The sequence below is a fragment of the Lycorma delicatula genome, chromosome 12, assembly GCF_047948215.1.
Source record: "Lycorma delicatula isolate Av1 chromosome 12, ASM4794821v1, whole genome shotgun sequence".
Lineage (NCBI taxonomy): Eukaryota > Metazoa > Arthropoda > Insecta > Hemiptera > Fulgoridae > Lycorma > Lycorma delicatula.
Genome location: NC_134466.1, coordinates 57,889,170 through 57,907,722, shown reverse-complemented (window position 1 = coordinate 57,907,722; position 18,553 = coordinate 57,889,170). Strand labels below are relative to the sequence as shown.

At 32.0% G+C, this 18,553-nt stretch overlaps 1 protein-coding gene across 4 annotated transcripts in view; it reads right to left on the bottom strand.

Moving 5' to 3' along the window:
• LOC142332943 (cystathionine gamma-lyase-like) overlaps window positions 1-18,553 on the bottom strand; it is a 46,049-nt gene that overhangs the window by 15,979 nt on the left and 11,517 nt on the right. For all 4 annotated transcript variants that reach the window (XM_075379659.1, XM_075379658.1, XM_075379661.1 and 1 more), the window contains exons 2-5: window positions 17,582-17,749; window positions 7,708-7,895; window positions 5,100-5,199; window positions 424-558 (exon numbers count right to left, since the gene is read on the bottom strand). In XM_075379659.1, coding sequence (XP_075235774.1) covers window positions 424-558; window positions 5,100-5,199; window positions 7,708-7,895; window positions 17,582-17,749 — 591 coding nt within the window. The remainder of the gene's footprint in view (window positions 1-423; window positions 559-5,099; window positions 5,200-7,707; window positions 7,896-17,581; window positions 17,750-18,553) is intronic.

Genomic DNA, 18,553 nt, shown 5'->3' with positions numbered 1-18,553 from the left:
ATAAGTCAAAGTTATGACATATTAAATAGCTTTAAAATCCTGACATTCTTTTTTTGTATACTCTGTTTTTTTGTACATTTAAAAACAAAATAATTTCATTCTACTTTAATACAAATAATTTTTACAGATTGTGTTTTAGTCATTGACTAAATGATTACTACATGAAAAATGCCTATAAAACATTCTTTGCATTTCCTTTAGTCCTTATTGTTCTCTCATCGATTTAATTATACCATCTCATTGATAAACTCATATCTAAAGCTTCAAAGTTCAATAAATACATAAAAAAGAACCGTTCAGATCGGCTCAGTGGTACTGAAGTGCTTAGATCAAATATTGGTTATGATTTATATTTAAAGATAGATTTTGGGTAAATATATATAAACATAATATAAATTTTAGAAAATTAAAATTATTACTTACCTGAAAGTAAGGTGTAAGAAATGTATTATCAAGAACAATAATAATATCTTTTGATTTACTTTTAGTCAATTTGCAAATAGTTTCAACATCCCAAACTCTTAATGTTGGATTTGTTGGACTTTCTAGCCAAACAATCTGTTCAAAACAAAACCAAAGCATAATGTAACAGAATAATTTAACATGTAATTAAAATTTTAATAATCATTTTTGGCACAATTAAAACACAATATATGAGGCGTATTTTTTAAGTAAGAGCCGTTTTCAATTTGCCGCCATTAGATGCAATGGAAATTAATGGCACTAGTATAGCATGTTTATTTATACCAATGATCATCGTTTGTAACAATAGGATTAACATTATTTGCATTAGTTGCTGCATATAGCCTGGCTGAAATGAGTGCTACAATTAATAATCCTGCAAGTTGTGAAATGTAATCACTAATTGGTTATCTACTGGTGAAAAAATCTGCTGCTGGTATTCATAGAGAAATTTTTGAAGTTTACAGACCCAGTGTTACGTGTGAAGGTAAAGTTTGTCAATGGTATCGTTTGTTTCGTGGATGAAGAACATAGTGGACGCCCGACTGTCATCACAGGTGAATTAACTGAAAATGTGAATGCAAAAATCCATGAAAACAGAAGGCTTGCTGTTTCTCAATTATCAATTTAATTTCCTTTTGTTTCGCTATCATTAATTTATAACATTTTAACTGAAAAACTAAGTTACAGAAAGTTGTGTTCCAGATGGGTACCAAAAATGTTGATAGAAACACACAAAGAAAAACACCATGCTGCAGTTAAAACATTTTTGAAATGCTACAAAATTGAAGGTGATGATTTATGGAAACATATTGTGACTGGTGATGAAACGAGGATATCTTATTCAACTGTTGAGACAAAGCAGCAATCAATGCAATGGCGGCATTCATCATCTCTGAAGCACAAAATGTTTAAGCGAGAAAGTTCAGTGAAAAAGCTTATGGCTATGGTTTTTTGGAATGCCGAAGATTTCTTGTACGATACGTACTGTGAAATACTTATAAAACTTAGATGTTCAATTCAAAACAAATGGCGCGGGAAGGTAATTGACAGGAATTTGTTTCTCCATGATAATAAACGACCTCACACGGTAAACAAAATCACTGAAAATTCTGACGATTTCATTGTGAAATCTTCGTACATCTCCCTTACAGTCTGGATCTTCTATCGAGTGATTATTACCTTTTTCTCCATTTAAAACAATGGCTATCACTGCAGAAGTTTAAGATGATGAGGAATTGCAAAACAGAGTAATTAACTGGTTTAAATCACATGCGGGAGAATTCTTAAGTAACAGAATAATGAAGGTGATAAGCCGCTATCAAAAATGTATTGCAGTGAGTGGCGAATATATAGAAGAATAGTGTGTGTGTTTAAAGTTTTTTCTATTTTGGTTATTTCAATTTTTATATCAAAACGGTCCTTGCTTAAAAAATATGTCTCATATAACACTTATTATGTTTTGTAAGTATTCAATCCAAATTCTGCAATGTTTGACTTTAAAAGAAGATATATTTTTTTGTATATTTCAGATCTTTATACCATAAACCAATAAAGGTAAGCTTTACCAGCCTAACTGACTGATACGAAATTTAACATTTTTACATTATTCTTAGCACAATCTATCTAAACAGGTGAACATTTTTTTACTAAATTACCTCAGTTGATTCTTGACTAGTGGATTTTACTTTAAAAAATACAGAACGGATAACATATATGTAAAACTAAATATCTGCAGCCAATCAAACGTCTTTTCTGGACTTATTTTTATTGGGGCAATGGCTGCTCTAACTCCTGCAACAGTCATCGAAAGAAGGAGAAAAGGGGGAAAGAAATAAAGGAGATAATAACTCAAAATGGATTCTGAATCTGATTAAGGTCACAAATTTCAAAGGATGCAAACTTAAACTAAGAATAAAAGGTAATTTATTTATTGAAAAAAATTAATTTCATGGTTGAACTAATCTGAGCCTGGGTTAAAATTTTGGTCAGGTTTGGCTTTGTAGATAATTTTAATTACAGCCTGTCATTACTCTGCAAAATAAATAAATACTGCTTATTTAATGAGTATTTAAGTAATCAGAATGAGATTATTAGGTTATAAGCATAACATTTAAAGCAACAATAAAAAAAATAAATGAAAACCAACAAAATAAACATACTGTTAGTGGTATCTCGTGCTTTTTATCTAAAGGATTTTGGGTTCTAATCCCAGTTAGACATAGTATTTTTATGTTAAATTTTTTTTTCTTATCATGGATGTAGTAATAATAGTACTTTTATGTAAGCCTTTAATGACGTTAGTGAATAAATAGATTAATATAAATCTTGAAGTAAAGCTGACCGGGAGAATAAGTCAAATGTCTTTAAAATGTTTTAATGTTTTTTTAAAGATTATTTTAGATGATTAAAAACAGATCTACCATAAAAATTGATTTTTAATTATAACTGTGAAACTACAGATACTAATACCAACATGTATGCAAGCAAATTACTTCGTTGAAGTGTAGTACAATTAGAAAACTTGTTAAAGATTGACATTGAAAGATGTGACATTGTCACATTGTTTGTACAGGTTATTGTACAGGTTCAATATCACCAAATGAGGCATCATAAATCTAAAAGGTAATGCAATTTCAATGATAAATCTGATATATGGTTGTATGATTTTATTTTATAATTTTAAACAGCCTCAACTTGACTGTACATATTTCTGTGTTGATAAATAAATAAATAGTTTATAGTTACTAGATTCCTTTATTTTATGTTTCAATATAAAGCTTTACAAAGTCAAACCGGATTAAATCTTATGATAAAACATTTAAAACCTTACTTATTTTTTGTTTTAATACAATATTAATTTATTATACAATATTGCTGTAAGATCAAATGTATAAATCCTCATGTTTTTAAATTATATTTTTGGTTCTTAAATTTATACATTGGGATTTATTTTAAAGACATTTGTTAAATATTTACATTGACTACATCTACAGATAAAAGGTGTTAAATAAATAATTGCTTATTCAACAAAAATATCAATAAATAAATAAATAAATAGCTGAGAAAGTAAACAAGGAAATAACTGATAAGATATGCGGTACAATTTTTATCTACTTTTAAGTAAGTGGCAAACAAAAGTATAAATATGATTTAATCCATGTATTAAAATATTACATCAACAACCTTTTGAACTTCATATAACAACATTCGTCCATACAAATAAGCATAACCTCAAATAACAATATAGAGAAAGTATGATTACGAATCAGTCAATAATAACTAACTACTTTTCACGCAAAATAAATTTTCATCTAATTTATAGAGAATTTTTCATCGTTGTGACCGAAATTAGGTATCTAAATTCAGTAAAATAATGGGTTTGAGCTATCTCAGCAAATATTCACAAGCACGTCTGATATAACTAATGAGAATAAAGGAATCTCTTATAACACGAATGATGAAAACATGCTGCATAAATCTTCTATTCTTTCATATTGAAAGAATAGAAGATAATTGCCAAACACATCAAAGTCATCATACAAAAACCTATTATGACTCCTGCTGACAAAATAGACACTGTAGTGCTGACCTATTTATTTTCTTTTCACAAAAACCTTCTATGAAAAGTTCAATTACACTCAAATATAATCCTGACTCCTTCTGGTTCTGGTTTATCAGATAATTTATGTTTTTTTTTTTTTTTGAGGGTGAAAAACACCTACATGTTTTCATTGCCTGGAATAACATGGTTTGTTATTTTAAAAAAATAAAAGAAACTAGACTAGTCTAAAAAATTAAACAAAAAAAAAACTTACAACTAATATCACAGCTAAAATCTAAAATTTAACTAAAAATAAACAACATTTAAGAAAGTCCGAGAGGGGTGTAAAGGCTCCCTTCTCGGATAATAGATGATTTATAGTATCTCCATAACCTTTCAGTAACAAAATTTGCTAACTGGTTGACAAGTGAAATAGTAATTCAATATCTCAACTAAAACATGTTTACATTTGCAGCATATCCAGGAAAAATATTCTAATTTAAACTTTTGTTTAAAAATAGCAAGTAACATCGGTTAAAGAAGAAAATTATGGACTGAATTATTGTACAAATGAAAACAAAAAAGAAAAAGAATGAAACAAGAAGTGATGAATAATATAATATTAAGGATAAATGCCAAATTTATATTTGGGGTACAAAGTTTTTTAAAAAAAAGTGTACGTAAAGAAATAAATACAAGTGAAGCACCAGAATTCTGATTTTAAGTGGTATACATCAACCAATCTTCATAGAAAAGTAATATTTTTACCTGTCTTCCAGAACGTTCATTCCAGTGAGGTTTCACATTTTTTTAATGGTACCAAATTTAATTTCTCCTCATTGTTATCATCACCATCAAGAGAAGAAAAATACTGTAATCAAGTATCAAGCTGTTGTTTTGTGTCTTTATTAATGAACAAATATAAATAAAAACTGGGCAAATAAAAAAATTATTTTCACTACAAATAATTTCGTATTTTGTTTACTTCCTAGGGAATGAAAGCTTTAATGCCTATTTGGAATTTACAAGTGCTGGAATCAATAAATTAACCAGCACCAAATATTGATTAAATTAATTTAAATAAAATTCTAACCTTTGTGTTTGGTTTTATGGCTTCTGCAAATTTTTCAGGATCTTCAGCATTTATGAATGATGATTCAATTTGAAATCTTGATGCAATATGTCGAAAAAATCTATAGAATAAGAAGAAATAATAATTATTAAAATAATTACTAATAATAATAATATGTCCTGGATAAGAAAGAAACTTTACCCCTTTCAATCACTACTACCAGAGCAACCTATTAAGTAATTAACCGTTCCCTGTACATCACTTATGTAAATATTGGGTACAGTTTCTCTGCAGAGTGTTGGCAACAAAAAGTTAGGAGTGTCAACCAAAAAGAATAGTCTGCAAGCACACTAAACTTATTTACAGACATTTATTTCGCACATAGATATTCCCACTATGGAGTAGACCTAAATGCTACAAATAAACTGAAGATGCTCTGAATCATATCTGTACAAACACAAACATGCTTCAGCAAAAACACATATATGTACACAACCAAATGAAATATAATAAACAGATTTAATAATAAAAAATGAACAGTGATATAATTAGTTAAGTTACATCTGTATCTTCTATTAAAAGAAATTCTGTTTAAAAAAATAAATATTAAAAATAATAATAAAAAAATAACCTCTGAGGTCACTCAGGCCTGATGTTTTACCTTTTATATACTTAAACTCCATATATACTCCACAAATGCATACTCAAAATATGAGATAAAATTTAACACAACTTAGGTCTTGCCTGTAGTAGGATATAGCATATCATTTTGCAACAGTTTAGTTTAATTATTTCAGAAACAGATGCTAAGAATTTAGAAATTCAGCTTTTAATGGCTTAAGGGCTCATAAAGCAGTATGAGGAATATGTTGCAAATGGGTCAAGCTGTGTTGTAGAATATATTAAACCAGCCATCATTAATCAGAATCACTGGAAAGATTCCAGATGGAAGGTCTATTATAGGAAAAAATAACTATTCAATTAAGATTATGGAGAAAGGAACTGATCACAGAAATTAACCATAAAATAGGTTTATTGAAATTACTGTGATTATAACCTTAAAATATTTAACTTGGGGTTAAATCCATAAAATTGAACAACCCAAAGAAAATGTCTCCACTGTAGGTGGATGGAAAAGGAACTAGTTAATTACCCATCGTAAAACATATTGGATCAGAGAGACTCCAGCATAACAACCATCATAAAAGAAGGCAGTCAGATAAAGAGCATAAAATAGCACTACCATAAACTAAAGACAAAGAATTGAAAAAAAATCATATTTATTTGCATAAAAAAGGTACTTTTAAAAATTGAATTTTTTAATTACAATTTTCTTGAAATTTGATTAATTAATTACCATTTTATCTTGCATAAAAACATATCTAGCAAAAAGAATATTATCTTCCTGTGATATTCCAATCACAGATAAACATCCAGAATATTTTAATTTGGTGAAATGTAGGAAGCAATTCTCTTAAGATATCATCCATTGTCAGCATTTTTTCACTCTTTTCATTTCAAAGATGATATAACACAATTATAAATCATACATGGAACCACAATTAATAATAATGGAAACACAGTTTTTCTGACTTGACCACGACCTAATGAAATTAGAAATTGTTGCTTTTTATACCAGCAGCAAATTTTCAAATAATAAGGGCAAACATACTAGAGGCAGATGAAATATGAAAATTATACAAAATGCTGTAAAATATTATAGGACTTTACTACAACTGTGGGTTGTTTCTGATGCACGGCTTACACACATAACTTAATTTAAAATATTTATCATTTTATTTAAATATATTTTTTTTTTGTTTATTTAATTCAGTGATTCTAACTAAAGCGCGCGCGCATACCGTATTTAATTTGCATAGGTGTAGCCATACTAGCGGCGACATTTGACACTAACTACTAAAGTAATGTAATTTCACAACTCACATAGAAAAAAATCTTGGCAGACTGGTGTAGCCACGATGCTTAACACACCAGGTACAGAGTCGACCAGGCAATTCAGTTTGACACCCAGGTGGACCGAGTTACTTACTTTTTTACACTCTAAATACTATTCATTTACTTAATTCTACCACTCACCTGTGATGTCACAACAAAGCAGTAGTTTAGACCAGTTTTTGGGGTGGGGGTGCAATTTTGAAAACTTCTTTGCAAATATTATTGTTATTTTTTAATTGTTAACAAATATACCTAAAAAAAATACGACATTAATTAGGCAAAATCTCAAGCTACTGAGGGTAACCTTGCTCTACAGCCTCACCCCCTTGAACTTTTAAGTTACAAATTTAATGGCAACAATGCCTCATATATAGAAGAAATCCGACCAAGTTTGGTCAAAATCGGTTCAGTAGTTCTGGAGATACAAGGTGATTTAGAGTTTAACACTGAACCCCCACACACACATACATATATACAAACATTAACATCTGGTAAATTTCCATCTAGATTTTTGGGTTCCTCAACTGTCAAAACTTCAAGAATAGGTGAAAAATGCAAATTCCCAAATTGGACCAATTACAATACTTTCCCTTCTAAAGCTATAATTCTGCAATAGCTCTATCTAGATGGGAAAGTAAAAATTAAAATAACTTAATTAAAATAAAAAAATTACCTGTTGCAACCACCGTAGAGATCATCAACACACAGTACATGATCACCAGATTTTAAAATGCTCACTATAGCTGTTAGAGCGCCAAGACCAGATGAAAAACACAGACCATATTTAGCATCATCCAAACCAGCTAAACAACGTTCTAACAGATCTCTTCCAGGATTACCACTTCTTCCATACTCATATTTCTATAAAAGATTAATAAATTACAAGAAATGAATCTACTGAAGTAAAACATTAAAAAAAAAATTAAGATTATTTTAAAAATGCATACATTTGTATATGGATATAAACAGCAAAACAAAAGAATATTGCAATTTAAATTAAATAAACCGCAAAACTTTGTAAATTAATATAAATAAAACTTAGTGAAAATCACACTTAACGTAGTGATCATCTACTTTTTATGGATTAGAAAATAAGCAATTTATGATTATTTATAGACAATATTTAGATGATGGTGAATATAAGATGATAATGCAGATGGAAAGAGCCCTAAAGTATAATAAAAGTAAGCAGAAAGCTAAACAGGACTTGAAAGATGGAAAAGTAGTTGACTGTAACTAACCATCTGTGAAAGTGTTACATATCTTACAGGTAAGTACAATAACTATCCTTATTAATAAAATCTACATCAATGTTTTTACTAGGCAGGCTGCATACAATGCTCATTGGGCTGGTCTAGTGATTAATTCATCATCGCAAATCAACTGATTTCAAAGTCGAGAGTTCTAAGTAAGGTTCAAATTCTAGTAAAGGCAGTTACTTTTATATGGATTTGAATACTAGATCATGAATAACAGTGTTCTTTGGTGGTTGTGTTTAAATTAACCACACTTCTCAGGAATGGTTGACCTGAAATTGTACAAGCTTCAGCTTGTACATAACTGTACTTCAGCTTCAACTGTACATAACTTAGTGTAATGATTATACAACCACTTCTTTCTCTAAATATTTTTTCTAATTAAATTTTTATATAAACAGGGTACCATCTATAGTCTTAATGGACTGTAATTTCTTAAGGAATATTGTTAGGAAAGTAAATTACAAGAGTTATAAGGAAATTAATACCAGTTCATACTCATTACTGCACATATCAATGACCCTAAATTCAAAGCGAGTCAGTCTTAGTAACTTGTTTGTCATACTTTGAGTTTCATTGCTTTAGATGTCTTTTTGTTATACCTATATCATTTTAAAATGAAAACAAACTGAAAATCCAACATATGGTGATATTTGTAGTCATAAATACATATATATATATGTACATATGGACGAAATGATTCCGGAACCAATTTAAACTTTTCTCCATACTTAAAATCTCAATTAAGAAAATTGGTTCGCGCCTCCACATTGGTTCGTCTGGATAACCAGTTAGAAACGTGGAGATTTCTACTGGTGAACTAAATCGGAATCACCTCTCTGGATCACATCCAGAGTTGTAACTCGGGAATTTATTCCCACCCAAGGCTGACTTACCTTTGAAAGTCAAATATGGAAGGTCTTTTAAGAAAAAATCCAACGTCTGGTAAATACCAGAGACGGCTGCACTCGGATCCGGTGGGCAGCTGCTTAAAAGATAACAACGAATCGGAGCGTTTGGAAACATCCAAAAACAACACAACTTCAAAATTGAGGATAAAACACAAGCAAATAAACTACATTGCCACTTTCAACATTAATTCTCTAACTCAACCCGGCAAACTAAAAACTCTAACAGACATAATGGACAAACAAAAAATTCTAATCACAGGACTTCAAGAAATGAGAAACACTGATCAAGAACCGTTTGAATCTCAGGGTTACAGAATTTACAAAGGAATCCCCAGGAAATGTGTGATGAAGAAATGCCCACAGTTCGGAACAGGATTTGCAATCAATCTTAAAATAATTGACTCAGTCGTAGAATTTAAGTCTTACTCCCCCATGATTTCAACCTTAACCCTAAAATCAGCCAATAAATTCTACACCATAATAAATGTCCATGCTCCCACCAATGAAAAAAACAATCTTAAAAAAGATAGAGAAGAGATGGACAAATTCTGGGAACTTCTTGACCAAACTGCAAACAACATAAATAAGACCCACACCAAGATTTTAATAGGGGACTTTAATGCCCAACTTGGTAAAGAACGAAGATATCGTGATATTATCGGAAAATGGCCTGCCCAGAAGAAAACTAACAAGAACGGCCAAAGACTTGTCGAATTTTGCAGAAACCATAATATGATCTCAAAATCCACCTATTTTATGAGAAAACCAAACAAATTGAAGACTTGGAAACACCCAGATTGGAAAAAGGGGGAATGGCAACTCGATCATGTTTGCATGGACCGGAATTATCACAAGGAGATTTATAATGTAAAAGTCTTGAGAGGAACAGATACTGGATCGGACCATTACTTAATTAAAGTTAAAATAAAATTCACCCCGCATAAAAACAAAAAATCCCAACCTAAAAACAAAAGAGCTTATGATCCACATAAATTAATAAGCAATGCCATCTTTGAAGAAACAAAAAAAATCAAATTAACTAATAATTTAAAAAGAACTGACATCCCAACTGAAAGAAATAGCTGACGAACTAGCCCCTATAAACCCAAGAAAAAACACCAATGGTGGAATGAAGAATGTGACAAAGCATTCAAAGACCGACACCGGGCTTGGATCAACCACCAAACCCAGAAAACTGAAGAATCTAACCATGAATTCACCAAACAAAGGAAAATAACTCAGAAAATTGTAAGAGGAACCAAACGACAAGCCCAAAAAACTTGATTCAGCAAATAGAAGAAAGTTCCAAGAAAACTAACTCCCGAGACTATAATAAAATGTTTGGTCAGGCTCTTCAAAGATATGAACCACCCACCCTTATGCTGAGAGGAAAAAAAGGAAATATGGCCCACACCAATAAAGAAAATGCTGAAATTTTGGCAGAAACCTTCAATAGACTCCTCAACTGTGACGACTCCCCAGAGCTTTTTGAGATTGACACTGAAACTCCAGTTAAAACTTCACCGGTAAATATCAACCCGCCAACAATTCAAGAAGTTCTCGTAGCCTTAAATGAAATAAAAAACTACAAAGCAAGTGGAGAAGACCAGCTTTTCGCAGAACTTTGGAAACACTCATCAGTTTATTCAGTCAAAACTTACCTACATCTATGCCTCGTGAAAATATGGAATGAAGAAAAACTTCCAGAACACTGGACCACAGCCCTCATTCATCCATTACATAAAAAAGGGGATAAAACTAATCCGGAAAACTACAGAGGCATTTCTCTCCTGGATTGCACATACAAAATCCTGTCGAGAATCATATACAACCGATGCAAAGACCAACTTGAACTGGAACTTGGGGAATACCAAGGGGGATTTAGGCCATGGAGAGGTTGCCCGGAGCAAATAATATCCCTAAAACATATGATGGACTTATATAAAAGACGGAAAAAACAACTAATAATCACCTTCGTCGACTTTAAAAGGGCCTATGATTTTATACACCGACCATCTATGCTGAGTATTCTGAGAAACCTGGGCCTTCACCCTAAACTCGTAAACATGATAAAATTAACTTTAACCAATACCCAGTCCAGAGTGAAATTCAGAGGTGAACTCTCTCAACCCTTCTATATAAAAACTGGATTGAGGCAAGGAGACGGCCTCTCACCACTCCTTTTTAACCGCGCCCTTGAATTTGTCATGAGAAAATGGTATGAAATAAATCCCAAAAATATAAAAATAGGTACTAAGAAAAACTCCATCACACTAAATTTCCTAGGATTTGCAGATGACCTCGCTCTTTTAGCAAATAATATTCAAGAAGCCAAAACACAAATCATGAGCCTTCAAAACCTAGCACAAAAGATAGGGTTTCATATCTCTTTCGAAAAAACTGAACTAATGGTCATAGATCCTCTGGTAATAGAGCACATTACGGTAAACAATCAAAAAATTAAAATAGTAACACAATTTAAATATCTAGGGGAAATAATAACTTATAATTTAAATGAAAAAGTGACATGGCAAAACAGGACAAATAAAATGATTAAATCCCAAAAATTAACTTGGTCAACATATAACAAAAAATGCCTTTCTGCTAAAACAAAACTTAAAACATTATAAAACTGTAGTTCAGCCAGAAGTCACCTACGGAAGCAAGACCCTTTTCAAAATCACTCAGAAAAACCGAATTGAAAAAATTCTGAAAATAGAGAGGAGAATTGTCAGAATGTGTATCAATAAAAAACACCAAAAAGAAGGCCAATGGTGGATTGTGCCAAATGAGGTGGTGTATCGAGAAATAGAGCCTGTTACTGACACTATGCGGAAAAAAAGAATCTCTTTCTTTGGTAATCTCATAAGGACACCGGAAACAAGACTGTCAAGAAATATCATTGAAAAGCTCTGGTTCCAAAAGCTAGAAGTAGGATGGATCAAAGAAATTAGAGAAGATATGAAAGAATTGGGAATTTCCCTGACTGACCTACAGAATAAAACTGGAAAAATTACAAAGCTAAAAGACAAAAGCATTAGATTTAAACAAAAGACAGACAAATGACAAAATACAACGAAGAGGGTGTTTACGGATGAAGAAAAGAAAGCAAAATCTGAACGGATGAAGAAATACTGGGCAGCTCGGAAGAGTAAAATAACATGCTTTTCTCAAAAAAGATTCCACTAAAATTGACTTAAGTGGTCCCATGTTGGCCGTAAAAGCATAATAATAATAATACATACATATACTCATTTCTTAATGCGGATAATATGGCCATAGTGATTGTCCTCTGGAACCAAGTAGTCCATTCCTTGATGAGTTTATTTTTATGGAGCCACAATAAACGCTGATGTCAATTGTAAATACTAAAAAATTGCAAGATAATTGAAAATTGCAGGAAACGCCTATGATCTCACTATGATCTTTCTCCATAAAAGATCCAACCCCATTCTGTTGACTAAACAACACAACACCGTAAATATTTCAATGGAAAGTTTCTGAACATTTATTTTACAGCCCAGACTCGGTCCCCACGCGACTTCTACTTTAAACTGAAACTGAAGACTTCCTTACCGCATCTGTAAAGTGATGAAGATGAGCCATCACTATGTTTCTGAATAAACTAATGATGGGCTAGGGTCATAAACATATACATGATCTTGTTACACACTGTGATAAGAATCAATACATGGAACTACATAAAATTTGAAGAAATAAATAAAAAAAATTTATTAAGAAATGTTTATTGGTTACTTTTTTATGGTAAAACAAGTACAGCTTCCATAAAACCCTCATACCTTATTGGCTACTTTGTTAAGACCTCATCACAAATTTTTATTCATTTTTAATATTTAATAAATTTAATCTTACTGTTTTCAATCATTTTCATGGAGTTCAAGTGGTTGATTTAGTTTAATTAAGGAAATATAATTCCAGTATTAACAGCTTTAAAATACTGGTAGATTATAATAATAATAATAATAATAGTAATTTTATATGCAGTAGAATAATATCAAACTGATCATGTTAGCAGAATATATATGTATGTTCATGGCAAGTTCAAGATCACAGCGCCAGCGCAACGGGCCAGATGCCTGGGGTGCCTCAGTGTGACGTCACAGTTGGGATGCCTTGACACGATTTATCTGCCTAGATCTAAATCTCGTAACTTATGTAGGTGCGATGTTTGGACATATCAAGGCCATATGACATCAGAGCATTTGTCGCCTGCTGCCAATCTAAATCATAAATATCTTATAAGTCCAATGTCAGCATAGAATTTACCAATCTAAATCTCGTATTAAATTAGATTCAATGTTAGTGCATCTCAAGGCCATGTGACATCAGGGCAGTTAGTAAAATAAAAAATTATGTACATCATAGCATCAACTACAATTCACCATTCACAGTTTACAACCTTTCACTTTTGGATTTGGTCCGTCCCAATGGTCGATATCATTTCAGTCTACCTCTGCAGTACACCATTTGTAATGTTCACAACATCTCTCTTTTATTTCATCCCTCTTTATTTCTTCGTCTTGCTGAAGATATGTTGGTAAGGAATCCCAAATGGTACCTATATATACTCTGTACTTGTAAAAGAAAGAGCTTTTAGGGATGTATTTAAGAACATCAGCTCCAGGACCTGTGTACCGTATTTTGATATATGTTCCGACGCTTTCATCTACCTCGGCCATTTTTACATTATTCATTGTACTATAGACGATCCAACTATTGATTGCAGCTGATCTAAATCTAGTATCTTATTAAGGTTAAGTGGAAACGCAATTCAAGGCCATGTGAGGTCAGAGTAGTTGTCGCCTGCAGACAGAGCTTGAGACACTAGCGCTGCTGGTTGAGATATGAACTAGATGTAAACACCAGCACTGGTAGTTGAGATATGAACTAGATGAGACACTAGCACCACAGCGGTTAGAGCGAAACTAAAGTCGATAGGTTAAAAAATAATCAAAACGGTATTAGTGTGAAATATGACTTTGTAAATAAACATCAGAGCAGTTGCTGCCCGCAGTCGGAACTCGAGACAGGGAATCTAAAACATGGGTAAATATACTCTATCACTCCTGCTGTTTAGCGAATACATGATATTACACAGGTATTTGGTGCATGGATAGAAAAGGACCCACTACTCAAGAAATGGTTAGATATACTAGGTTTATTCAGTCATCCAACAAGCACCATTGTTCACTACCAGACCATCCATTTGTCCACCTTACATAAAGTTAAACGAAAAATGTTTGTATTGTTCAGCTGTGGTATTTGCTCCTAAGCAATAACAAGTCACACTGTATCAAAACATTACTAAATAAGGAGTGGTATGCGATACAGCTTCTGAGAAGTTACCTACTGATTCATTTACTGCGGTGATGTCATCAATCACAATATCCAGTCGAGTTATACACAATTAGCTTGGTGCAGTCTGGTAAGGGATATCGAGGTCGTAGCGTTCACCAAGCCATACTAGCTAGGTGTTTCTGGCAAGACATAACTGTACTCTTATAAAAAGCAATACCGTTTACATGGCAGCAACATTAGCTAGCAAGTGTAAGACGACAATAGTTGGACATAATTATGATGACAAGCGCAAAAGAAATCTATCAGCTATTTAACACCAAACAGTCTTATAGCTCGACATTAAAGCTAAGCAAACTGCAATTCAACAACGAATATGCTGTCTTAAAGTTACAAAAATTTAACACTAGATGTGAACCAGCGTTGGTGGTGACCTTATCAAATAACCAAAATGAATTCGACTGCTTCTTGCTGAACCATTATGTGACTGGATTTACTGATTAACAGCTGGAACAAATACCAGAGTTAAAACTAAAACTAGTAGATAAAGGAAAGATTAATGATGCTTGTTGGATGACAGAATAAGCCTAGATATTTCTAACCGTTTATCGAGCAGTAGGTCCTTCTCTATCCATGCACCAAATACCTGTATAATACCATGTACTAATTCGCCAAACGTCAGGAACGATCTTATCTCTGCTTCTAGGAAGGCTACTATCGTATTGGCATTCATGCTGATTATATTTTCTATGTTTTGATGCATTACGTCTATTTGAAAGATATACTTTTCGGAGAAAATACCAGTCATCGTTGCTCATGAGTTGTAATTCGCCATCGTTTTCTGGTAAAACTGAATCTAAATCTACATCCAACAAAATTATATTCTCACCCTCAGTATTCAATCGTAATTCATTTATATTGTTTGAATCTATGGTAGTTAGACTATGGTTTATCTATGTATAATATTTAAACCGACATATATATATAGTTTACATACTGTACGAGTACATTTACCCGTATATTAGATACCCAGTCTCGAGCCCCATCTGCGGGCGGCAACTGCTCTAATGTTTTATTTACTGTCATATTTCATGCTATTACCCTTTCAATTATTATTTAACTTATCGATTTTAGTTCCGCTCTAACCTGCTGCGGCACTAGTGTTTCATCTAGTTCGTATCTCAACCACCAGCACTAGTGTCTACTTAGTTCCACTCTAACACACCAAAGTGCTAGTGCCCGCATCTAGTTCATATCTTACCTGCAAGTACTAGTATCTTCATCTCAACGCTAGTGTCTTATGCCATGGTTGCAGACGACAACTGCTCTGACGTCATACAGCCTTGAATTGTGCTTCCACCTGACCCTAATAAGATACTAGATTTTGATTGGTTGCAGTTTATACAATGGATAACATAACAATGGCCAAGGTAGATGAAAGTATCAGAACATGTATCAAAATATGGTTTGCAATTTCTGGAGCTGAGGTTCTTAAATGCATCCCTAAAAGCTTTCTACTTTACAAGTACAGTGAATATATAGGTACCATTTGGGATTCCTTACCAACATATCTTCAGCAAGGCAAAGAAATGATAAAAGAGAGATGTCGCAAGCATTTCAAATGGCATACTGCTGAGGTAGACGGAAATGATATCAATGATTGGGATGGGCTGAATCCAAAAGTGAAAGGTTGTAAACTGTATACGGTGAATGGTGAAAGGTTGTTAATGTTATGATGTACATAATTTTTTATTTCGTTATTATTAACTACTCTGAAGGCACGTGGCCTTGAGATGTCCTAACATCGCACCTAAATAAGATATAAGATTAGATCTCGGCAGATAAACCTTGTCGAGGCACACCACCTGTGACAACACATCCAAGGCACCCCAAATGTCCGGGCTCACGCGCCACTCCTGTGACCTTGATCTACATATATATCTACTCATGTCAATAACTAGTAGAAATTTGGCTAATTTTTATTATAAGGTAAATAAAACAAAAAATTTATAAAATAATTTTTTTTAAAAACAGTAAATTGACTTATTTTAAAAATATACCTTTTAACAATTATTTGGCTAACCTCTATTAATCATAGCTACTGTTCTTGACGGTAACATACACTTATCAGCTCAAATCTTGCACTTGTTAACAATTATCATAAATTCTCATTTAGATTACTGAATACTTAAAAGAATAACATATAAAAATATAATTAAGTTTCAAACAACAAAATCTGTAAAATTTAACGTACATATACATATTTTGTATAGGTAAAAGGTTATTTTAAGCAGATTAAAACAAAAATAAAGTATTCCAGTGATTTAAAGAAAATAACAAATCAATTTTATTCATTATTATTGTTTTAATAACAAATCAAATTTATTTTAAACCAATGTTGTAATATTTTCAGATAGTCTTGCTACCATCTTCAGGGATGTGGTGTTTCATTGTCAGAAGAGTAATAGCAATACTGTCACTGGGCTGTAGGAACAACTGAAAGTATTATCATCTTAGTATACAAACATCTGGTTTAGTTTTGATAGTTTCATGCAACTCTAACCGCTAACATTATGGGCAGCAACATAGTAGAAATTATTTTTCTTACAAAAGAAATGATGTGAGATTTTCCATATTGTTTTAAAAGCTAATTTTTTATTAATATGATAACTATTTTCTTAGAATAATTTTACAGAAATCAATTCATGGAATCATTGAATGTGACTTTGGCTGTTGGCATTTTATCTTAGTCAACACACTAATTTCCAGTATAACAATGTGCTCCTGAGATAATAAAGGTGTTGAATGAACCATCAGGTTGTAATTCGAGGCAGTTTATCGTCTTGTCCAGAGTCAATATCATTATTAATGGCTTGCCAATGGATTGAACTTCATAATACTTTAAATATTATAGTTTAATAGATATATTTTTAAACAAATACAATGTTTTAAAATTATTTTTAATGCTGCAAGATATTTATTCTTAATTATATACTGAAAAATCAATAATTAACCTACATATAAAATAATAAATGTTACAGTTCTTTTTAATTTTATAACATACTGTTTCAGTTGGTGCAAGCTGTTTGAATGTAGTCGCAACAGAAATGGGAGGCACTGCATCCATACTGCTCCATTGTTCTGGCTCTTGACCAATGTGACCAGCTTTTGTACCAAAATGTGGATCAATTTCTCTTTTAAAGCCAACAGCCCGATTATCAGCTGCCGCCATCTAAAAACAATGATAATAATCAAATCAACAAAAATACATGCTAAAAATATTAATAATTATGCATTATTTACAGAGTGTATCATAAAGTTCTCCCAAGACTTTCATAACCTATTCTACTCATGAAAATATTGGAAAAAGTTCAATATAAACATATGTCCTAAAATACTTAATTTGTGAGTTATGGCTGGTAAAAGATTTCGCTTGTGACTTCAGCTACCCCAGTGAAACGAGGTCATACTGAATTTTTTAGGATGTTAATTAAGGCGCATGGATTTTCTTATGGATTTTAAAATAAAAAATTGAATAAAGTAGGTCCCAGAACCATATCTGCAGTAGTTTTTGAAAAATCTGGAGTAAAATCATGTTATATGATATTATAAATATATATTACACATCGAACATTCATAAAATTATGTACCCAAAAACAAATCCCACTCTTGTGAGTTTCCTGTTATAGAGCTCCTGGCAGATATTTTGTGAAAATTGTACTAGACAAGATCAAAATATAAAGATCATGTAACTTGCTGCCATCTCCATCAGTATCAGTAGTTTTGTAGCTGTACAACAAGCAAACAAACTGTTTCCACAAGCCTGATATATGCTTACTGCATAACATTGTCTAATCACTCGCTCTTATTCTGAAGGTCGCAAAATCGTTATGGTTAATTTTCTTGATAGTGAAGTACTAAATAAACTGGCTATTTTTCATTTAGTGTCAAAATTTCGTGAAACAGGAAATGTAATTGATCATAAATGTAGTGGTCATCCATAAGTGTTGATGACAGTTTGCACACAATTCATCAA